The sequence below is a fragment of the Taudactylus pleione genome, unplaced genomic scaffold (genome assembly GCF_031769625.1).
Source record: "Taudactylus pleione unplaced genomic scaffold, aTauple2 ptg000454l, whole genome shotgun sequence".
Lineage (NCBI taxonomy): Eukaryota > Metazoa > Chordata > Amphibia > Anura > Myobatrachidae > Taudactylus > Taudactylus pleione.
In genome coordinates this window covers 18,084,921-18,106,993 of record NW_028284856.1, presented here as the reverse complement: position 1 = coordinate 18,106,993, position 22,073 = coordinate 18,084,921, and the positions used below count along the sequence as shown (strand labels likewise).

Sequence of the window (22,073 nt, the reverse complement as noted above, 5' to 3'; positions counted from 1 at the left end):
AGAAACATACACAAATAACACACTGATCTGTGTATGTTTCTGCCAAACTCGCAGCCCAGGAAGTGGTCTATTTGAAACTCCCAGGATTGTAATCTCGAATCTTGGTAAATTCCCGAGTTATATCTTTTTCATGAAAAGTACTTCTGAGTTTGGCCGATGGTGAGTTTGAGTTTGCAATCTCACCCAAGTTCATCAGTGAAAAGAGAGAAAGCTCACCTGCGTTTATCAGCGAAACGAGAAATCTCACCTGAGTTTGCCTTTAGTAAATTCACGCGAGATTGCAATCTCAGACCAACACGAATCTTAGTAAATTTACCCCCTATAGTTAAACTTAAAGCAATGTGGGTGCTACTCTATGCATTCACCAGAGTTTACACAAATCCTATAGCAATAAGCTTTGGATGGGGAGAGATATTTTTTCATTTGAATCTAAAGTTTTTCATCAAATCATAAAAGCTAAAATATGAAGTTCTGCTACATGCCAATACACTAAAATAAGAGAGCAAACAAAAGGAACATTAGATATACTATAAATTGATCTCTCATATAGGAGCACTTGGAAGGTTTTCTTCACCAAAGTAGAAAAAGTATAGACTGCATGAGTAACAATAGGAAATGGTCTTTTAATGAAAACCTGGGCAATGGTTGCCATCAGAAAAATATTACCATCCAGGTAATGGATTAATACTACTATGAAACAATCCTTCAAGAACACTTTGTAAGAACATAGGGTTCCCTGTTCTGAGTTGCATGTCTGCTTTGCAGAGAGTTCTTGTGGTTTTAAGCACCGAGGACCGAGATCATGCACCTAAGGGCTATTCTCAGTCATAACTCCACTTGCGGATGAATAGGCGTAGCTGGGTGGCAAAGGGGCATTAGCACATAGGCCAAGTTTAATGAGGGCGCAAAGTTGGAACTGTGGGCTATGCAGTTGTGTGTACACACAGATTTGTCTGTTTTGAGTGTGGCTGAACTAGCCCTAGGATTACCAACTACTCTCCCGATACAGAGTGTTGAGCTGACTGACAGCCCATATATATACATATATATATATACAGTATTACTGTCCGCACAAAAACAGTACATAAAAATCCACATCTCCTGAATATTCTCCGGAAATAATAATAGTTGTTGTTTTTTTTATCCTAAGGCCCGTATTCAATTTGGAGCGAAAAGCCTGTTTTGATTTTACTCCGTATTCAATTTGAAAGACTTTCTGCCTAGGCGGAAAGTCAATGCAATGTAATAGGCGAAAGAGAACGTTGCGGGAACCCCCGTGCAGCCTTCAGACAGTCCCCCAAAAGTAAACTCTCAATTTAAAAAAAAAAAAAAAACACTTAAGGACACCCCAAAAAAAAATCACTGATTTTGGGGGCAAAAAAAAAAAAAGTTGAGGGACAAAGATAAAAAGGAGCGAACTTGACTTTGGGGGGTTCCCCAAGTATGCCCCAGGTGTTTTTTTTCTTTGCTGGTGCTTGCGGCAGGTGAATTTTTCACGATTTTTTCAACTTAACTTTAGCAACTTTAAAATATGCTGTGCCCATTTTCACATACTCAAAATTTGCTGGGATAAGTTATTTTCTGCAAAAAAAAACACCTGAATACTATTCTTCACCACTTATACAAAAACTCTATTTAGCAGCTATTGAGTCCGTTTAAAAACACCAAATACCTTCAGCAAGCCAAATCGGGGGGTACCATAGTTAACACCCATGTCAGAGCATCTTTTGGGGGGTCTCAGGCTGATTTCCCCAAACTGACAGTACTTTCCACTTGTTCAAGTTTCGCTGGGTCCAGTTTTCGCCTACTTTCAAATTGAATACGGCGATACACAGTACGCGCGCAATACTTTTCCGCCTGCAAAACATGCGATGTAGGTGAAAAGTCTGGGAGGCGAAAGAGTGTCGCAGCTGAGCTCAAATTGAATACGGGCCTAACTGCACCCAATGAACTTGGTAGCGTAATCCTATATTTAATACTGCAAAATAATCAGTTATACAAGGTTTAGAGGACTCTCTATCAGATGACATTCACTGAAGCGCTTGATAGAATTCCTTTGTAAGCCAATATGTTGAAGTTTATATGTTTGCTGTAACAGCCTACAACTTCAGAAGGGGACACACATGTAATTCATGTATGCACTAGAATATTGTATCCTTATTGCAGAACAATCCAGCCAAAGATTACATTGTTTGTATTGGATAGTTAATATTAAACAATTCACTACGTGATCTATACAGTAAGTACAGGGAATGTAGTCATGTCGACATGGACATAATGTCAATAATACATGTCAGGACTAGGGATATAGACCCTTATGCACTAAGCCTTGGAGAGAGAGCGAAAGTGGATGGAAATCCATCCAATCAGCTCCCGTCACTTTACAGGCTGTGTTTGAAAAAGGAGCTGATTGGTTAGTAGTTTATCTCCATCCACTTTCTCTCTCTCCAAGGCTTAGATCCCTAAACACTGTAAAAATGCTATGTCGCCATTTAGACCATGTCGACATTTTGTACCACCCCCAAGTATAGTGCTTTCCACAGATAAGTGTTAATCAGAGCTGAAAACTGGAATGAAAAACTCTAAATACATGCTTACATGGTCGTGCTCATTACAATAAAGGCTCATTTTATTTACCTGGTATATTTACCATCTACTACTCATAGTTTAAAGACATAAAACAATTATTTTAGTAGTAATAAACACTCACTTGAGCAGCAATCCTTGATTGGGGATTAATTCCAAATGAATCTTACCCCCCTCTGCTGTCCTTAAATAAGCAAATTCTTCCAGCATGTCAATGTCTGCAGAGGGCATTAAGCAAAAGGTTTCTCACCGTTGGCAAAAATAAAATATTGCAACATTACAGAAAGTTTTTTATTTCCCCCCACACATACACACACTGCAAGCAAGCCATGCGTTTATGTCACCAGGTGGAATGGGTCTTTGTGTTGAATTGGTATTTGACAAATTGCTGCTATCCGTATGTTCCACAACAGAGCTGATAAGCACAGAAAGAAGTCACAGGACAGCATTTGCCAGAGCAGTGTATATGACCTCCGTCACCTTGGTTTTTTTTGTAGTATAAAAGACACATAAAACAGTGATTACATATACTGTATATGTGTAGCAAACGCTGTGAGGCAGTGACAGACAGAGGAATCTGTAAGGGACGCATCTGAGCACTGTGGACTCTGGAGAGTGTACGCCTCCGTTATGTTAGGACATGGCCCTAACAAGGCAATTGCAACATACCCCGTAGGATAATGAGGTATTCATCACACATTATTAATGTTTTGCCCGACAGAAAGACCTTTTGGGAGCTGCCCTGTGGAAGGGAGTGTCCCCCATGGCCAACCCCGAGAACTAGTTGTAATGGAGTCTCCGCTTCAAACAACAACTATGTACCTGGTGGTCCAATGGGTGCACAGAGGAAACTGGGTGCCCACTGCTATCCCTCCCAGAGGGGGGGGTGGGTCGCCGCTGTGTTCCAGGTCCCCGCAGTGCCTCTTACCTTACCCTGATGCTTTGGCTGTGTCCCTGTGTGCTCCGGGGACAGGCCGGTATCACTGGCACAGAAGCCAGTGCGCCGCCCACCAGAGCAGTGTGATGGAGTGGCCGGCATAAGTGCTGCCTCTGCAGTGGCGCTTGCTGCTCAAGTAAAAATTAAATATTAAACTTAACCAGCTGCAGAGGCAGCTGAAAAAATGTGCCCAGCTCCGTTGGGTAACAAACTGAAACTGGCTACAGGGGGTGGGGTATAGGGGAGGAGGAGCCTGTGCTGTTGATTAAAACTTTGACTATTTGGTGCCCAGGCTCCGCCAGCTCCTTCTATATCCACAGTCCCAGTGTCCCCTATTGGATGAAAGAAAAAAGGTGCATGGTAATTACACATAAAAGGGGTTCTTGGTAATCATTTACAAGTATATAGTCATCAGCCATACCATTGAAACTACCTGTCTAATATTGTGTAGGGCGCCCTCATGCCGCCAAAACAGCGGTTAACCATCAAGACATGGACTCCACAAGACCTGTGGTATCTGGACATTAGTAGATCTTTTAAGTCCTGTAAGTCGCGAGGTGAGGTCTCCATGGCTTAGACTTGTGTTTTCCAGAGTATCCCACAGATGCTCGATCGGAATGAGATCTGGGGAATTTGGAGGCCAAGTCAACACCTTGAACACTTTGGCATGTTCCTCAAATTGGAGCATCATACTACCTCAGCCGGCTTGATTTTTTTCCCATAGTGCATCCTGGTACCATCATTTTCCCAGGTAAATGATACACACGCATCCGATTGTTCAGATGATGCAAAAGAAAAGGTCAGACCGGTCAACTTCTTCCATTGCTCATTGGTCCAATTCTTACTCTCACTTTCCCACTGTAGGACCTTTCGGGAGTGGGCAGGGGTCAGCATCAGCACTTTAACCGGTCTGTGGCTGCGCAGCCCCATACTCAGCAGGCTGCGATGCACTGTATGTCGACACGTTTGTATCATAGCCAGCATCGTGTGATCGGACCAGACGGGCTAGCCTTTGATCCCCGTGCGCATAAATGAGCCTTTGGCATCCATGAGCCTGTCGCTGGATCACCGGTTGTCCTTCCTTGGACCACATTTGGTACTAACCCCTGCATACCGGGAATACCCTACAAGAAATAACGTTTTAGAGATGCTCTGGCCCATTTGTCTAGCCATCACAATTTATCCCTGGTCAAAGTCACTCAGGGGAGATTTATTAAACCTTGTAGAGAGATAAAGCACAAACCAACCAGCTTCTGTCATTTTTCAAACACAGCCTGTGAAATGACAGCTAGGAGCCGAGTGGTTGGTACTTAGCTTTCTCCAAGCTTTGCTAAATTTCCCATTCAGATTCACTTGCCCATGTTCCTGGCTTTCAACACATCAACTTCAAAAATGAACTGTTCACTTGTTGCCTAATATACCCCAACCGCCCCTTGACAAGTGCCACTGTAACGGATTATAAATGTTATTCACTTCACCTGTAAGTGGTTTTAAAGTTATGGCTGATGGGTGTAAATAGCCTTGATTTCAGGTCAAACATAAGGCCGTTTACATTCAGTAAAACTACTTATCAGGTACAGTAATGTTTTTAGCATGTGAGTCATGTTCCTCTCCTTTTTAGACAGACTGCACACATTTAAAAAATAGCTTCAAACTGCAAGGTGTAATGTATTGCAAAGGTTTTGAATTGTACTATGTATAGCAATTCTGAACAAGTGAAAAGTACAGTATACAAATAAGCTGGTGCAACGGAGGCCTAAAGTAACAAGTAAATATGTAAAGTGGTTGCTACTAGAACAGTTAAAGGATACTTGTTATATAATTGAAGAAGTTTTCATACTGGAAGTTTCCTTGCTGACAGATCCTTCCTATAGCTTTCAAGAACAGGTTCTCTCCTTTGGGCCAGTCATGTTGCAGTAACACAATCAGATGGCCCAGAATCATGTCATCCCTATTATCGGAGAAGGCCCTGAGCTAAGGAAGGAAAGGCATACAATATTAATCACATATACGGCAAAATATATACATACACAGAACAAAAAAGAATAAACTGCAGACACGATTTTTCTGAAAAAGTTGTAGTGATTATAAATTTGTAAACTGTCAGACTGTGCGTGTACAGTAACCACAGATCGCTATTAAATTGCAGCACATACATTTCTAAACAGCACAGAATCGCATGGGATTGTGTCAATCAGCTACTGTGACGGGGGTGAGTAGGTGTAACAGGTATTTATTATCAGAGCATTGTAACCCACACGAAGCAACAGAAATAAAATACAAATTCTTAAATTATCAGAAGCCTCAGCATGTATCAGAAACCGTAATCATTACAGCTAAATAAGTATATTTAACGTCTAAAAGCAGTTATCACTTGTGCAGTATCCTCAGATATAAATTATGATGTCTGTGAATAGAGTTCATATTCAGTAGATTTCAACAGTATTTGTTACCCATTTTTGTAATGATCAGGGTCACCATAAAGATGAAAAGCCATGCCAACATGAGGCTGGTACCCCATGATTTGCAAGAAGCAGCATGGATGCCACCACTGGTATGTCTGTGGTAGATTGGGGTGATCAGAGCTCATGTTTGTGGATTCAAAATGAGAAGGATATTATAAGTTGCAATGCTACAACTGAGCTGCCCTCATATGGCCAATTCTGCATCATAAACTTAGTATATACTGTGTTAGTATTAGGGATGTTAGGGATCTATCTTATGGGGTTCACCTTGACGCGGTGGATGGGCAAACATTGTTGGCCAATCATGTACTAAAAACCTCACTTAAACTCTTCAATTAACATGGAGTATATCAGAATTATTTTGAATAGCATTGTTCGTAGTACTGAGAGTGTGCACCCGCATTTTTTTGTCCCCTGCATTGTACTACAAGTCTCAGCAAGGCAGCATCTCTTATGTTTAAAATGAGGGTGCGCAGTCCAACCCCCCTCCCCTCTATATACTGTATTTTCCAGTCCTTTCGTATGTACAGTACTCACCTTTATACTTGCCAGCAACAGATGTAGACAATAAGGCATTAGGAATTTACTAGTACAAGGCAAAAGCTTGAGATCAGAGCCTATAATACAAATAAGGAAAATCATCTACTGTTGGTGTATATAGTGCAAAATAAATCTTTAGTGGAATGGATTGTAAATGAAAGGTTTTGCTACAAAATAGGTTTTATTAATCTACATGCAAACTAAAATGTACATTTTAATGTGGATTTTAAAAAAGGGCCATTACATTTTCTTGACAAAAAGTCTGAGTATACAACAGTCTATGATTACAGGGATACCTTTTTTTTTTTTTTTTTTTTTTTAAGTGATGTTTTTAATTAAATCAGTTGGTTTCCAAATGATTTTTAAAGACATCAGATGAACAAAAGAAACTTAGATTAGACCAAAAATATGAGATATGGTAAGAACTTACCCTTGTTATCTCTATTTCTATGAAGTCCATAGGGTTCCACAGGATACCTTGGGGTATAGGTGATGACGTCAGGCACGGACACCACAGAGTTAAATTTTCAGCCTCCCAGGATGCACCAGGGTCCCTCTCCTATACCCCACCCACAAGCCAAGGCAATTCAGTTTCGTAACAAGCCATAGGCCGGAGGAGGAGAACAAAGAGAGAAAAGAAATTCTGGAACACAAAAGAATCACATTCTCACCAGAAGGAGACGGAGAAACCAGTGACCAGATCAAAGCCATCTGCAGTACAGGTGCGACAGGGCGGGAGACCTGTGGAACCCTATGGACTTCGTAGAAATAGAGATAACAAGGGTAAGTTCTTACCATATCTCATATTTTCTACTTCAGGGTCCATAGGGTATCCACAGGATACCTTGGGGATGTCCCAAAGCAGTATCCTTTAAGGGTGGGGACGCTCCTGTGCTATAAGAAGAATCCGCCGCCCAAAGGAAGCATCCTGAGAGACGAAGGTATCAAAAGCATAATACCTTACAAAAATATGGACAGATGACCACGTGGCTGCCAATCACCGCTGAGGCGCCACGTCGAGCTGCCCACGAAGGACCCACAGACCTAGTGGAAGAGCTTTAATAGAGGATGGAACAGGAAGACCTGTGAATCCATCCTGCCAAAGTTAGCATAGTGGCAGGCCAACCCTTTTTATGGAAACCAGAAAGCACAAAACCGAGAGTCTGATTTCCTAAATGGACTGGTACGGTCAACTTAAATTCTTAGAGCCCGTACCACATCCAAGGAGGCCTCACCAGCAGACAGGACTGGGGAAGTTAAGGTCAATACTATAATTTCCTCACTAGACACCACCGTAGGTAAAAAACCAGGGCAAGTCCAAAGCACTGCCCTGTTCCTAGGAAAGATGAGAAAAAGGGAGGTCTACATGACAGAGCCCCCCATTCTGAGATCCTACTGGCCAAATCAAAGGCCAGAAGGAATACAGTCCTAGCCGTAAGCCATTTGAAATCCACTGAGCCCAGTGGATCAAATGGCGGTCCTCGGAGAGCCCTAAAGACCACAGCCAAATCCCAAGGAGCCACAGATGGAACAAAGGGATGCTGAATATAACGTACACCCTGCACAAAGGTGCGGACATCAGTAAGAGTAGCAATCCTACGATGAAATCATACTAACAGGGAAGAAACCTGCACCTTCAGGTAAGCAAGGCGAAGACAGTTATCTAAAACCCACCTGTAGGAAAGCCAACACTCTGGATATCCGGAATACCAGAGGAGCATAGCCTCTAGGGCGACACAACTGAAAGAAAGTATGCCATACCTGATGGTAAATTCTTGCAGATAAAAGCTTCCGAGCTCTTAGCATGGACAGAGTCCCTGTTAACTATAGAGCTGGAAAAACTCCTAGACCTTAAGAGGGCAGTCTCCACCGCCACACCGTCAAGGACATACAACCCAGGTCTGGATATCAGCCAGGATCCTGAGACAACAGGTCCGGGCGTAGAGGCAACAGCTTCGGAGTGTTAACTGAGAGGCTCTGAAGAACTGAGTAATAGTGCTGTCTGGCCCACGCTGGAGCTATCAGCAGGAGCGTGCCTCCTTCTTGCCATTACTGGAGGAAGAAGGGATAATGGAGGGATGAGGTACACAACCTGTAAAGTCCACTGGACCTACATACGTCTACCAGAAGAGTCTCATCTCTGAAAGGCACCACTTGTTCACCCGAAAATTGAACACCTCCTGATGAAGAGGACATTTCCCTGGAATGCACGTCTTGACGGCTGAGAAAGCCTGCTTTCCATCTGAGGATTCCTGAATGAACACTGCCGATGATGGCAGGGATATAGCCTTCCACCCAAGCCAGAATTCGGGACACCACTGTTAGTGTCGCCTGACTTTGGGAACCTCCTAGGTGGTTTACATAAGCCATCATGATGGCGTTGTCAGACTGTACCCGCACGGCATTTCCATGGAGGACCTGTCCTGCATGCCGGAGAACCTTGAATACTGCTCAGAGTTCTCAGATGTTTATGGGAAGAGCACAATCTGCTGGTGTCCACCTGTCCTGGAACAAGTGTGGACCCGTCACTGCTTCCCAGCCACGGATACTGGCGTCCGTCGTCAGAAGGACCCTGTCCGCAATTCCAAAGGGGGGTGCCCCTTGTTTAGGTGAGTTTTTCGCAGCCACCAGGCCAGAGAGAGACAAACCTCCGGGGAAAGCACTATTGACTTTATCCCATGGGGCAACCCATCCCATCCCATCCGGAGAAGATCAATGTTTTCTAGAGGTTTAGAGTGAAACTGGGTACTCTCCACCATGTCGAACAGTGACACCCTGGAACCACAATGCCGAGTGAATAGACACTCGGCGACTCTGCAGGCAACTGCGTACCTTTGCCTGTAATGCAGAGATCTTTCCCTCAATCACAAAGATCCTCAGATGTTGGGATATGGAGCCTCCTCTGTGAGGAATCAGAGAGGACCATTTTCAGTTTATCAGTCAGCCGTAACGTAGCAACACAGATATTGTCCGTTGCAGATGGCACAGAACTATCTCTGGAGACCCTGGTAACAATAGGAGGTCGCCCGGATAGGGTAACAAGCGGACCCCCTGCATCCGCAGGTGGGCTGCCATAACTGCCAGACTCTGGTAAACCGTGAGGCGCGGAGTCCAGACCAAGGGGCAATGCCAGAAACTGGAAATGCTTATCGACCACTGCAAACCTGAGGAAAACAATGGTGTGTTAAGAAAATAGGGATATTCAGGTAGTCACCCTGAATATATCCAACGACACCACAAACTTCCCAGGCTCCATTGAATGATGGAATGCAGGGTCCCCCTCCTGAACCGAGGAACCCTTAAGAATTTGTTGAAGGATTCGAGGTTGAGGATGTCCTGGTAAGATCCATTGGACCAGAAAGAGGATGGAGTAATACCCCGTTCCCCTTTGTGGCAACGGAATAGGTACTATAACTCCTGCCTGGAGCATAGAGTGTTACACCCTCAAAAACTACAGGGCCTTGTCTTGAATTGACAGAAGACCTGTAACGAAAAATCGTCTGGGAGGCCTTTACCGGGAGGAGAGGACATACCTTCAAGAAAATACTTCTCTTACCCCAGTGTCCGTGGTGATCAGACACCAGCACTGGGCGAACTGGAGAAGCCGGCCTCCAACTCTGGGGTCCCCCGAGAGGAGGCCCGTCCCGTGAGGCTGAAGGCTTATAGTCCAACTTGGGAGTAGGACGTCTTGTACTCCAAGCCTGTCCTTATGGCTGAGCAGATTTCCTGGCTACTGACTGTCTTGGAAAGCTGTATTTTAGACTTACCCTGGGCTCACCGGGCTGAAAAGACGAAGCCCCAGAATTTGCCACTATCCACCTGCTCTGCTGGAGAGTCAGTGTGCAGAGATCCAGTTACCTACCTAGCGCTCCATGGCTCTGGCCCCCCAGCACACGGCCATAGCCGGCCTGGAAGCCCCTCCAGCAAGGGAATTGGATTTTAGATATATTTGCACCTTGCAATCTGTAACCTCCTTCAAGGAGGACCTGGAGGGCATGGGCAACCTAGCACTCCTCACTTGGCGTGTAACATGAGGATCTACCCGTAAAGGTAACTCCAATTCGGAAAAGTAATTATCCGCAAAGGGGTATGCAAAAGGTCAACCGTTTTTAAATGATCCACCTGACCAGATAAGAGGAATTACAGTGGCAACACCCTTATCTTTAAAGAAGGCATATTTGGATTTAGCCATGGGGGATATGTAATAAAAAAAAAGCCGCACGGACTGCCCGTATAAGGCCAGGTATATAGACTTTAGACCCAGACTACGCCTCCTCTGCACTAAGGGGCTCGTGTCTGAAAAAGTCAATAATGTCACCGGCATCAGACGTCATGTCCTTATTATCCTTAGCCGTCTGAGACCCGAAAGGCTGTTTAGAAGGCCGAAATGGTGACTCCCACTGTAAAACGTCCATCAGGTGCTATACCATTTGCACAATAAATTCACCCACACAGGCTCCTGCGAGACCTGGGGGGGCGAAAAACAGGATACACTGGGGTACCATCAACTGCCCAGGGACCCCTGGATGTGATGAGACCACCACTCGCTGAGATAACTCCTATGGGGAAACGCAGGGGACGTTGCCCACAAGGGCTGTAAGCATCTTAGCCAGCCGAAGGCGGTCCCTTTTTGTGCAGGCACAGTGACAGAAATGGGGCATGATACATGCCCTCCATAAACCCGTCTACATATCCCTCCGCTAACTGCACATTATATCAGTACATTATAGCTGGAAGGGGATATCCTCGTTCACTTTCCGACATGAGGAGTGTGAACGGAGCGTATGTGACTTCCCACACACTTAAAACCATGTTTACTGTGAGGTAATAAACACCCTGCAACACCGCACCGCAAAGGCTGTAGCAGAAGAAGAACAGGGATAGGAAAATGGCTGACAGAAATGAAAGTACAGGCAGACAGCGCTAGCATTTAAGTCACATACAATGCAAAGATAACATCCTGCATTACAAGCACTGCGATCAACTACACAGACCAGAGCCTGGTAGGAAACAGCGCTGCATACACTGACCTTAATTGAAGGAGAGGAATGCGGGGGACCCGGACCGCAATGGCACCTGTATCAGCTTCCAACAGCGTTTGCCATCCCCAGCACATGCAGAGAGAAAATGGCAACCGAGGAGCAGAGAGGAGGCGGGCCCGGGGGAGGAGCGCTGACACAGCCCGCTCAGACCGCTGTGGAATGGCACTGTGCAGCGGGGGAGACGCCGGCTGTAAAACAGGGAAGGCGTTCTCCCCTGGCCTGCTATTAACCCCTGGGACGCCGCGCTGTACTGCACATGCTGCGGTCCGCTGTCCCTGGTGGTCTAGCGGAAGGTGCAGGGTCAGTACCTGGCCCCACGCGCAGCCGGTCCCCAGGGAGCCCCCTGCCTGGGGACCAAAAAGGACTGTGTTACAGGCGGGTGCCCACCGCGGGACCCCGCCGCTTACCTTGTCCCCCGTACATCCGGCCACAGTCCAGGTAGCCGGGGTCACCGCTAGCAGTGACCCCAGCTACCTACCAGCATGCCTGGATCGGTACCGGCGTTCTGGTACCGGCGGGGTTTAGGAGCGACAGCATGGACGTCAGTACTGACTGTCCATGCTGTAAGGCTCATCTTGTGCAGCCACCGCTGCACTCTGAAGAAATCTTCTGGGGCTATTACAGCCCCCTCTGTGAATGTGAGACGACCTCTGGCCGGACACCCACAAAACTGAATTGCCTTGGCTTGGGGGTGGGGTATAGGAGAGGGACCTTGGTGCATCCTGGGAGGCTGAAAATTTAACTCTGTGGTGTCCGTGCCTGACATCATCACCTATACCCCAAGGTATCCTGTGGATACCTTGGGGTATAGGTGATGTGGTTATATAAATTTTGTTTTAATGCTCTATTTTTAATACACTTTATGGTCTAAAGCTGGGTACACACCTGGACGACCAGGTGACCCAACGATGCAATTTAACAATATATCACATGCCACGTATCACCACGTCTAATGTAACTATACTGCATCGTCAGTAACATCATCCCATCTGATGGGAAGATACGACCACACAGTTCATCGTATGAATTGAGCGAATTTCAGGGTACACAATATACGATAGTCGTTCCGATCCGCCATGGACCAGCTTTACATTTGTTGCTTGATTTTAACATTTAACAGTGTCTTTCTTATACTGCTTTTTTGCAGAACAGTCTTCTAAAAAAAAAAAAAAAAAAAAAAAACAGTCTTCCAGATAAAAAAATCTGTGAACCATTCAGCTTCTATAGGATGAGTATAGTCACTGTTATACCTATCTACACCAGCTAATTGCCAGATTGAAATAAGTGAAGGTCGAGTCTCCCATATCCAAAATGCTTGGGGCCAGAAGTATTTTGAATATCAGAGTTTACCATATTTTGGAATATATGCATAGAATAATGAGATATCTTGGGGATGGGACGCAAGTCTATAGACACTATGTATTTATGTTTCACATACACAAAACTAGTATTCACTACAAAAAAAACAAAAAAACAAAGGCTATAGAGCTGATTAAAGTCAGCATAGAATACCCGGTGATCATATCAGACACTTCCATGGATTTTGGTGCTGTGTGTTTGAAGCAATGATACTACGTAGACAAACCTTTTCTAAATTTAGGTTTAACTTTCGACTGTTCTTCTCTTGCCTTGGAAACTTCTTGAGGTGGAGGCACAATAAAGTTCATTAGCTCCAGGACCTTCTCGCATGTCAGCTAAAAATATAAAAATATATAATTGTGATTTTTTTTTTTTTAAGTGATAGTTTGTTCATAAACTAGTATTTTTTTTGTTTTGGTTTTTTTAAGTGATTTAATAGTTTGTTCTTAGACTAAGTACAACAGTTTTATCATTCCATGCAAATAGTTTTTACTGTTGGCTTCACATTACAAAATTAAATGGTCATTATTTTGTACACTAAATAAACAGTAATGTTGCTTCATATGTAAAAGGATATTTATGTGCTTACCTGTTAAATCCTTTTCTTCTATTCCATAGGGGACAGAGTTTTTATGCTGGGTATAGGTTGGTGGAAATGAGTCTGGGCACCACACAGTTAACTTTGTTAGATACAGCCCAGGCTCCTGCTTCCCCCTATATCCAGCCCCCAGCCACAGGCCACTTCAGTTAAGTTAACAAACCAAAGACAAGGAGCAAGATGGAGAAGAAGGAAGAGAACCGAAAATAGAGCAAGCTCCACAAGCCAGGTGCGTCAGGGTGGGGAGCCCTGTGTCCCCTATGGAATCGAAGATAAGGATTTAACAGGTAAGCACATAAATCTTCTTTTCTTATTCCTCCATAGGGGACACAGGCTTTACGCTGGGAAGTCCCAAAGCTAATTCGTCCCAAAGCTAATTCCCTAAGGGAGGGGACGCTCCTGGGCTGCGCTGAGAACACTTCTCCCAAAAGCCGCATCAGGTACTGCGACTGTATCAAAGGAATAGAACTTCAAGAACGTACTGGCAGAAGACCACATGGCCACCCTACACAGCTGCTCCGCAGAAGCACCACATCGTACTGCCTACGAAGTTCCCACCGACCGGGTTGAATGAGCCTTCACCACGGACGGTGCAGAAAGATCTGCCACAGCGTGGCGAATGGTCAAATGGATCCATCTGGCCAACGTTTGCTTAGTTTCTGACCAACCCAGTTTGCGAAAGTCGTACATGACAAAGAGCATCTGTCCTACGCAGGTCCTTTGTCCTATCTACATAAAACCGGAGGGCTCGCACAACATCCAGAAAGGCCTCCCTTGGAGAAGAATCCGGAACCACAATCTCTTGATTGATGTGGAACCTGGAAACAACCTTAGGAAGGTAACCTAGTTGCGTGTCGAAGGACAGCTCTGTCCTCGTGAAAGATTAGAAATGGAGAGCGTCAGGATAAAGCGCTCAAGTCAGACACTCGTCGGGCAGAAGCTAACAGGGGTTGTACATGGAGGACCCCCTGAAGAAAAGTCTGAACATCACACATCAGTGCAATCTGTCTCTGAAAGAGGACCGAAAGAGCTGAAACCCACACTTTTCAGTGAAGCAAGGCGAAGGCCCAAATCCAGCCCCGTGTGCAGAAAAAAGAATTTGAGAGAGTCGAAATGACCTGGGGTTGAGATTTCTAGTTGAACAACAGTCAAAGTAAGTCCTCCAAACTCGATGGTAAACTTTAGCCGAAGAGGGCTTAGGGGCATTAAGCATAGTGTTAATGACTGACCTGGAGAATCCTTGACTGATATCTCAACAGTCACCCCGTCAAAGCGAGACGGGCCAGTTCCGGGTGAAAGCACGGGCACTGAGAAAGAAGATCTGGCCTCAGTGGAAGACGCAGAGAAGCGTCGACAGAGGCCCTGAAGGCCTGCGTACCACGCCCTTCATGGCTAATTGGGAGCCACTAGGATCATCTTGGCGCCCTCCAACTTCAATTTGCGGAGGACCTGAGGAATCTGAGAGATTGGAGGGAAGATGTACAGGAGCTGGAAGGTCCGCTGGACTGCCAAAGCATCCACTAGAAAGGCCTCCGGATCTCTAGTACCTCGGCATCTGGTGATTGTGCAGAGACGCCATCATGTTGATGTCTGGCAAACCCCAACGAAGAACCAGGAGTTGAAAGACATCCGGATGCAGGGCCCATTCGCCCGAATGAACGCCTGACGTCTTAGGAAGTCCGCTTCCAAATTTTGCCCTCCCGGAACGTAAACTGCCGACAGGGATGGAAGATGCCTCTCCGCCCACCGGAGAATACGAGTGACTTTTCTCATGGTGGCGCGACTGCCTCCCTGATGATTTATGTAAGCGACAGCCGTCGCATTATCAGACTGTACCTGCACTGGGCGTCCCGGACGGAGAGGCAAGGCCTGACAAAGAGCTCTGTAAACCGCTCAGAGTTTCAGACTGTTGATCAGCAACCAACTCTCCAAAATAGACCACAGACCCTGAAAGATCTGTTGACAGGAAACCACCCCCCACCCCCTTAGACATGCAATGGTGGTGAACAGGACCCAGTCCTGAACCCAAAAGGGACGTCCCCTGAGCTGATGGCACTCCTGGAGCCACCACAACAGGGAATGACGAACTTCCTGAGAAAGAATAATCATCTGGGACTTGAGCTGAAGATGGAATTTGTTCCCCCGGGCTAGAATCTCCAACTGCAGAGGCCCGGAATGAAATTGGACATACTCCACCATGTCGAAGGTGAAAACTAGAGAGCCCAGCACCTGCATGCAAGAATGAATTGACACCTGGTGGTGCTGTAGAAATAAACAAATCCTGGACTGCAAGTCCCAAACCATGTCTGCAGGGAGGAACACCCGCTGAACCCTGGAGTTCAGCAAGGCCCTCAAATGCACCATCTCTTGAGAGGGTGTCAGAAGATTTCTTCCAATTGATGATCCACCCGTGAGGCTGGAGAAGTTCCACTGTGACCTGGACGTGCTCCCTGAGAATATCCGGGGACGGCCAGGAGAAGCAAGTCGTCCAGATATGGGAAAATTTGGAGTCCCCTGCTCCGAAGATGAGCTGCCATGACCTACGTGAACAAACAAGGAGCCGTGGAAAGTCCAAAAGGCAAAGGCCGAAACTGGGAATGATCCTCCAGGATCGCAAACCTTAGGAATCGCTGATGACTGATTGATGGGAACATGCAAATGGGCATCCTGGATGTCCAGGGAAGCCATGAAGTTTCCGGGCTCCACGGCTAGAATAATGGAGCGGAGCAATTCCATTCGGAACTTTGGAATCCTCAAGTACCTGTTGAGAGACTTCAGGTTGAGAATTGGTTGGAATAACCCATTTGGCTTCCGGACCAAAAACAAATTGGCGTGGAAGCCCAAGCCCCACTGAAACACAGGAACCGGTACAATGACCCTGGAGGCCAGAAGAGAGCGAGTAGACTCCGGCAAAGCTCCTGCTTTCTCCCGATTCCAAGGAAGATCCGTTGAGAAAATCCGGGCTGGAGAATGCTCCCAAAAGGTCATGCGTACCCGTGGGAGACTACCCCTCTTACCCAGGCGTCCTCCGTGGTTACCCTCCAAATTTCGGAAAAAGAAGAAGCCGGCCGCCCACCCTGGGGTCCCCCAGGTGGAGGCCTGCCGAGTCATGTAGAAGGCTTAGCAGTGGGGCGCGTCTAGATGCCCAGGGCTGCTTACCTGCTGGTTTAGAATCCTTGGCAGAGGAACCCTGGGACCTAGAGACCGACCAATCCTTGGCCTTACCCTGCGGACGAAAAGACCGAAAATGAGAAGATTGCGACCTAGGAGCTGCCCCAGAAGGTATAAAGGCCGTCTTAGATGCCGCCATCGTAGCCACTATTTTGTCCAATTCCGGACCAAAGAGAACATCCCCAGGAAAGGGGAGAGCCTCAAGGGCCTTCTTAGACTCAGAATCACCCGCCAGGAATGAAGACAGAGAGCCCTCCTAGCGGACATTGAAGAGGCAGACACCTTGGAAGTTAGTATATCAGTGTCTATAGCCTCTTCCCCAAGATAAAAAGCCACCTCCCAGACATGCTCCACGAGAGACAAAAGATCACTCCTGTGGGCAGCTAATGTAAGGCCATCCTCCAGGGCGTCAACCCAGCAACCAATGGCTTTAGCAACCCAGGCAGAAGCAAGGGCTGGGCGAGCTACAGCGAGCGCATTGGAGTAAATAGACTTGAGATTATTTTCTAACTTCCTATCCGTCGGATCCTTAAGTGATGCCGTATTAGGAAGAGGCAGAGTGGTATTCTTAACCAAGCGGACAACATGCGCAACAACCAGGGGAGGAGACACCCCATCTAGCCTGATCGGCAGCCGGCAGAGGATAAAACGTAGTAATGCGATTTGAAATTGGGAAACACCAAGCTTCCGCCAAAAGATCCTCAAGCTGTTCTGATAAAGGAAATTCTAACACTGCCTTCTTTTGCCATTTAAACACTGGAGCATTGGATACAGGGGCTGGTTCCACATCCTTGATTAGTAAAAACAGATTTAGCTGCCATAATCAAGGAAACCACGTCTACCTGAGGTTGGGAATCCTCTGGAATAGATGAAGATTCCCCATCAGAAACCACCTATAGATCTTCCTCCTGATCAGAGGACACATAAGAGTCAGATTCAATATCAGACAATGATATAAAGCTCTCTCTCTTAGCAGGCCGATGCTTAGTAGCGCGCTTCCTGTCCAGTATCTGTTAAAGGACTCAGACTCCTGTGCTAATCCCTGAACTGACTGCGTAAAGGACTACATCCAAGGAGGTTCCATAGTGACAGGCAGCAACGGAGATGGCATCACATTAGACCCCTGGACCACACCTGAAGGGCCAGCCACAGAGGGCGCAACCACAGGAGAGGAGATTCTATCCACTACTTGTAGCATTACCTGGGAAAGCGAGGAAATCCAGGTTCCTGGCTGGCAGTCGCAGCTGAGAGGGCCCCCCGCTGTTAAGTAGTAAAACAGCCAACACAGAGACCATCATGGTCTAGAACCTGTGTAGAAACCACAGCAGCACAAGCCTTACAATTACTCAGCTTAGAAGCACCCCTCCTCCTTGGAAGCTTTACCCCTGGAAAACATAGTACAGAATCCAAGGAGAAGAAACACACCAAAGCAAGAACTGAGATAAAATAGGTTAAAGCAGAGAATGTAAATGCACCACAGATATACAGATATAAAGTGGGGCTATGCAGAAACGGACTATGGAAAACAGGATTTTGGTACTTACCGATAAATTCCTTTCTCCGATTCCACAGGGGACACTGGAGTTCAAGACAGTGGGGTATAGACGGTGGTAGAGCAGAGCCTGGCACTTTAAATAATTTAGAAGTGTGACTGGCTCCTCCCCCTCTATGCCCCATCAGCCCCAGTTTAAGAACTGAGCCCGAGAGGAGACGGAAGACAACAGAAAAACGAGGAAAAGGAGAAGACCACAGAACGGAACAATACCGACTGAAGGAGAATAGAGGAACCCACTGCAGGGAACACATGCAGTCACACAACTATAGAAACCAAACGAAACGGCAGGTACGCAGCGCTGGGCGGACGTCCAGTGTCCCTTGTGGAATCGGAGAAAGGGATTTATCGGTAAGTACCAAAATCCTGTTTTCTCCTTCATCCACTAGGGGACACTGGAGTTCAAGACAGTGGGGACGTCCCAAAGCCAACCTCCTGGGTGGGAGCGCGGAGAACTTGCTGATCCCTTGGCCAAACCGAAACAGGGACCGCCAAGAACCTGAGGCCCAGCGGAAGCTGAGGAGCAAGTGTTGTAGCACAGGAGCCAAACACTACTCCTCACTAAACAGTCACAGAAAATTCCACAACTTACAGCGCAAGTCAAAAGGAACAGAACAGCTGTTGAGCGAACAAACACGTGAGAAACTTAAGAATCTGTAATCTCAGCTGAAATAGACCAAACCAGACTGTTGGTGGCAGAGAGCCCCACAAGAATCTATAGGAGAAGGGCAGTAAACGAGCACAAACTCGAGAACCTTACTAGAGTCTAAACAGGCAGCTGCAGCAGCCGCAGACAGCAGAATCCCAGCACTGCTGGACATAATCGCATATATAAAAGTATAACAATACCAAACCACAGATACAGAGCTGATCCTGTCCACAGACTCCCAACAAGAGTATGCAGGGAGGCAAAAGACAAGACTGAACAGTCGCCCCGAACCATCCTTGAGGTCCAACTACAACAAAGTTGTTAACCAGTGAAAGGGTTAGACCATAGAAGTCTCCAACGAGTGGAGATCCCACTGGGCATGAGACCGAGGCGAAAGAGAGAGAGGATTGAGACTACAATACCTTTCAGAGGGTCAGACGGAAGTACAACCCATTATGAAAACAGGGATAAAACAGGAACGGAAATGCTGCCGCTAAAAAGAAAACAACAGACAACTTCCAACATGATAGAAGTGCGTAGTCAGTACCAACTGCTGGCCCGAACATAGTATGAAAACAACCAGGAACCTAGCAGTAAAGCAGCACTAATGCAACAGCCACCCAGGAAGAGCTACCAATATAGGGAAGCATCCCATACAACAAGGCCAGAGCACTAGGACAACCATATGAGTGTGATAAAAATATCAACAGATACTGAACAGGAACCCAACCAGGTCCCCTGCGTGGATCACACTTATGTTCTAGTAGAATAGTGTCGCCAATCCAATGTTGTAATTATGCCCCCACACTCTAGGAAAACTCTAAAGTGTAGAGCCAACTGATTAAAAGAGCGGATGGCTGCTAGGACAGCAGCTAGGGTGCGTAAGGTAGAATAAAGCTATGTATGTCAGGTTGCATGAAATAGGAGCATCATCCGAGGTATTAGTAAGCTCTTACCTTTGAGCGACCAGAAGCCCTGTGGACGCTATGTAGAATGTCACTGACCTTTACCATCACACAGCAACCCGCCACAATAGGTATAGAGAGTAGCTTCAGTGGGCTAAGACCAATTGCTCTACAGCACGGACTTCAGTCTGGAGATGTGCAGTAGAAAATACTGTGGAAACTAGCAAAATTTTTAGTTGAGACAAGAAGGTCGTAGAGCAGGACTCTATACCTGAGCTTGTTCCATTAGAGACGTGTATCTGTATAGCCGTATTATACATAGACCCCAAAAACAGTCTGCTAGTTTAAGTATCCTTACAGAAATATTTATAATGGTGAAGTGCGTATTATGCCCACCAGTCTAATATAACCCAGGTCTGACCCTGCCTATATCGGCAGGTGGTCCTTGGCCTTCCAGATGAATTGTACCTAAGGGCCCTTTAGACTCATATTATTGAGATATGCTACAATAATATGGAGTACCGGAATCGATACTGAGAAGAGTACCTGTACTTAGACATAGAACGAGTTGGTCATCCCAAGTAAAGAAGGGAGATATCAATAGAGATAACCCCAGTAGTTTAAACAAAAAAACAGGTTTTTGTTTCCCAATTATAAGGAAATATTCATACAAGGAATGGGCGTCTTACAAGTTTGCTACCGATTGCACCACTGTAATGATAATAGGTCCCCCGAAACGGGGCGCTGTAGACTGGCAGGAATGGAACTATAACTCCAGGAGGGTGTAAATATATTATATATATATATATATATATATATATATATATACACACATACACATGTGACATGTCTAGGATCCATACTAGAAGCAATGCCTCAGAGAATTGTGACTATCACCATGTAAGCTGCAGCACATGACTCTAGTTTTTAGAGCCACCATATAATATTAATATGTATTTATGTAGCCTACAGCTTCTGGTAATCCCAGGCGGCTTCCTTTGTACGGATTATAGGTAAACCTAATGATTGTGGAGGTATAGGCATTTTACACATATACATAAATATATATATGTATATGCACACACAACCCAATCCCCAGGGAGAGAGAGTGTAAAGCGTAGTCATTATACCAACTACCGCATCAGGAGAGCCAGCCTCCAATCGCAGCCTCCTTCTATCAATATGCTAGGTATTAGACATAAATTGATAAGAACAGATCCTACCCCTGCTCCTACGGTAAGGATAAGAAGCGATATCCACATATGGATATGCGTACCTACATACAAATTTAGTAGGTGACGTAACATTTTAAAATTAGAACATGAGCAATAATTGAAGCCATGGAATGAACTGAGCCCAAGGACAAATTTTACTCCATCATGTGTTTTATACAGCAGGGCTAGTATAAAATACAATATACATACAAAGACTGTTCATGTGCCGCGTGTGGCCATCATTCTGCTACGGCGTAGGGGCAGGATATTTTAGCAGTGTGCTGTCCCAGACTGGTATTGATCCTGGGACCCTTATGTTACTGGCGTACTCGCCTTATCAGGTGAGCCATCTAAGCGCCAGATGAACCCATTCTTCAAAGTGGGAATCAACAGGAAGACCCCAGCGCTGTGAGGCAGCAACGCCAAGAACCACACCAGCCGCGTGTCAATAACCTCTTCCTGTATGTGCTGCCAAAGGGAACACATGATATAAAAAGATGCACCTATGCATACCTTCTAAGGTAAACATAGAAAGCTGGTGAGAAAGGTTTTAAGACCAGCCTATAATGGTATCCACATATGCATTGGAAGCCAATGTGAGGCATAAGCCTGGGGATGGGACGCAAAAATGTGCTAACCCTGGGTGAAGGGTATGCTATGACCATAAGTTCTGGCAGCAGCACCAGAACAGTGGAGCTAATACACCATGAGGCTATGATACTTAACAGGTTAAGATAACAGGCCCTTAGATTAATCTAGGCACCCTATGTTACAGAACGAAGGGGAGCCTGACGGGGTAAACCAAGCGGCACTGCAATTGGCCGGACTGCGTTTGTGCACCGGTCCTGGAAGTAATGTCAGCACATCGTTTGTAGCCGTGATGCATCGGCTGAACAACAGGCCCCTTTCAGAACCGCTTAACGCGGTGTTAATAGTGGAAAAGCGGGATTGGGCTAGTTCCCCTACCGCTAGCAACCAGCTATCCACTGTAGCTAGCACTAAAACTCCTGTCATACAAGGACAGGCATCCCTTGCTGAAGCACTCACAGCGTGGT

The 22,073-nt window shown here is 46.0% G+C and overlaps 1 protein-coding gene across 3 annotated transcripts in view; it reads right to left on the bottom strand.

The window, feature by feature from the left end:
- INTS10 (integrator complex subunit 10) overlaps positions 1–22,073 on the bottom strand; it is a 76,690-nt gene that overhangs the window by 5,268 nt on the left and 49,349 nt on the right. For all 3 annotated transcript variants that reach the window (XR_015869898.1, XM_088448415.1, XM_088448417.1), the window contains exons 13-16: positions 13,156–13,264; positions 6,526–6,605; positions 5,335–5,497; positions 2,711–2,804 (exon numbers count right to left, since the gene is read on the bottom strand). Coding sequence is in view for 2 of the 3 variants with exons in the window: in XM_088448415.1 (XP_088304541.1) it covers positions 2,711–2,804; positions 5,335–5,497; positions 6,526–6,605; positions 13,156–13,264 (446 nt within the window). In the remaining variant the exon portion in view is untranslated. The remainder of the gene's footprint in view (positions 1–2,710; positions 2,805–5,334; positions 5,498–6,525; positions 6,606–13,155; positions 13,265–22,073) is intronic.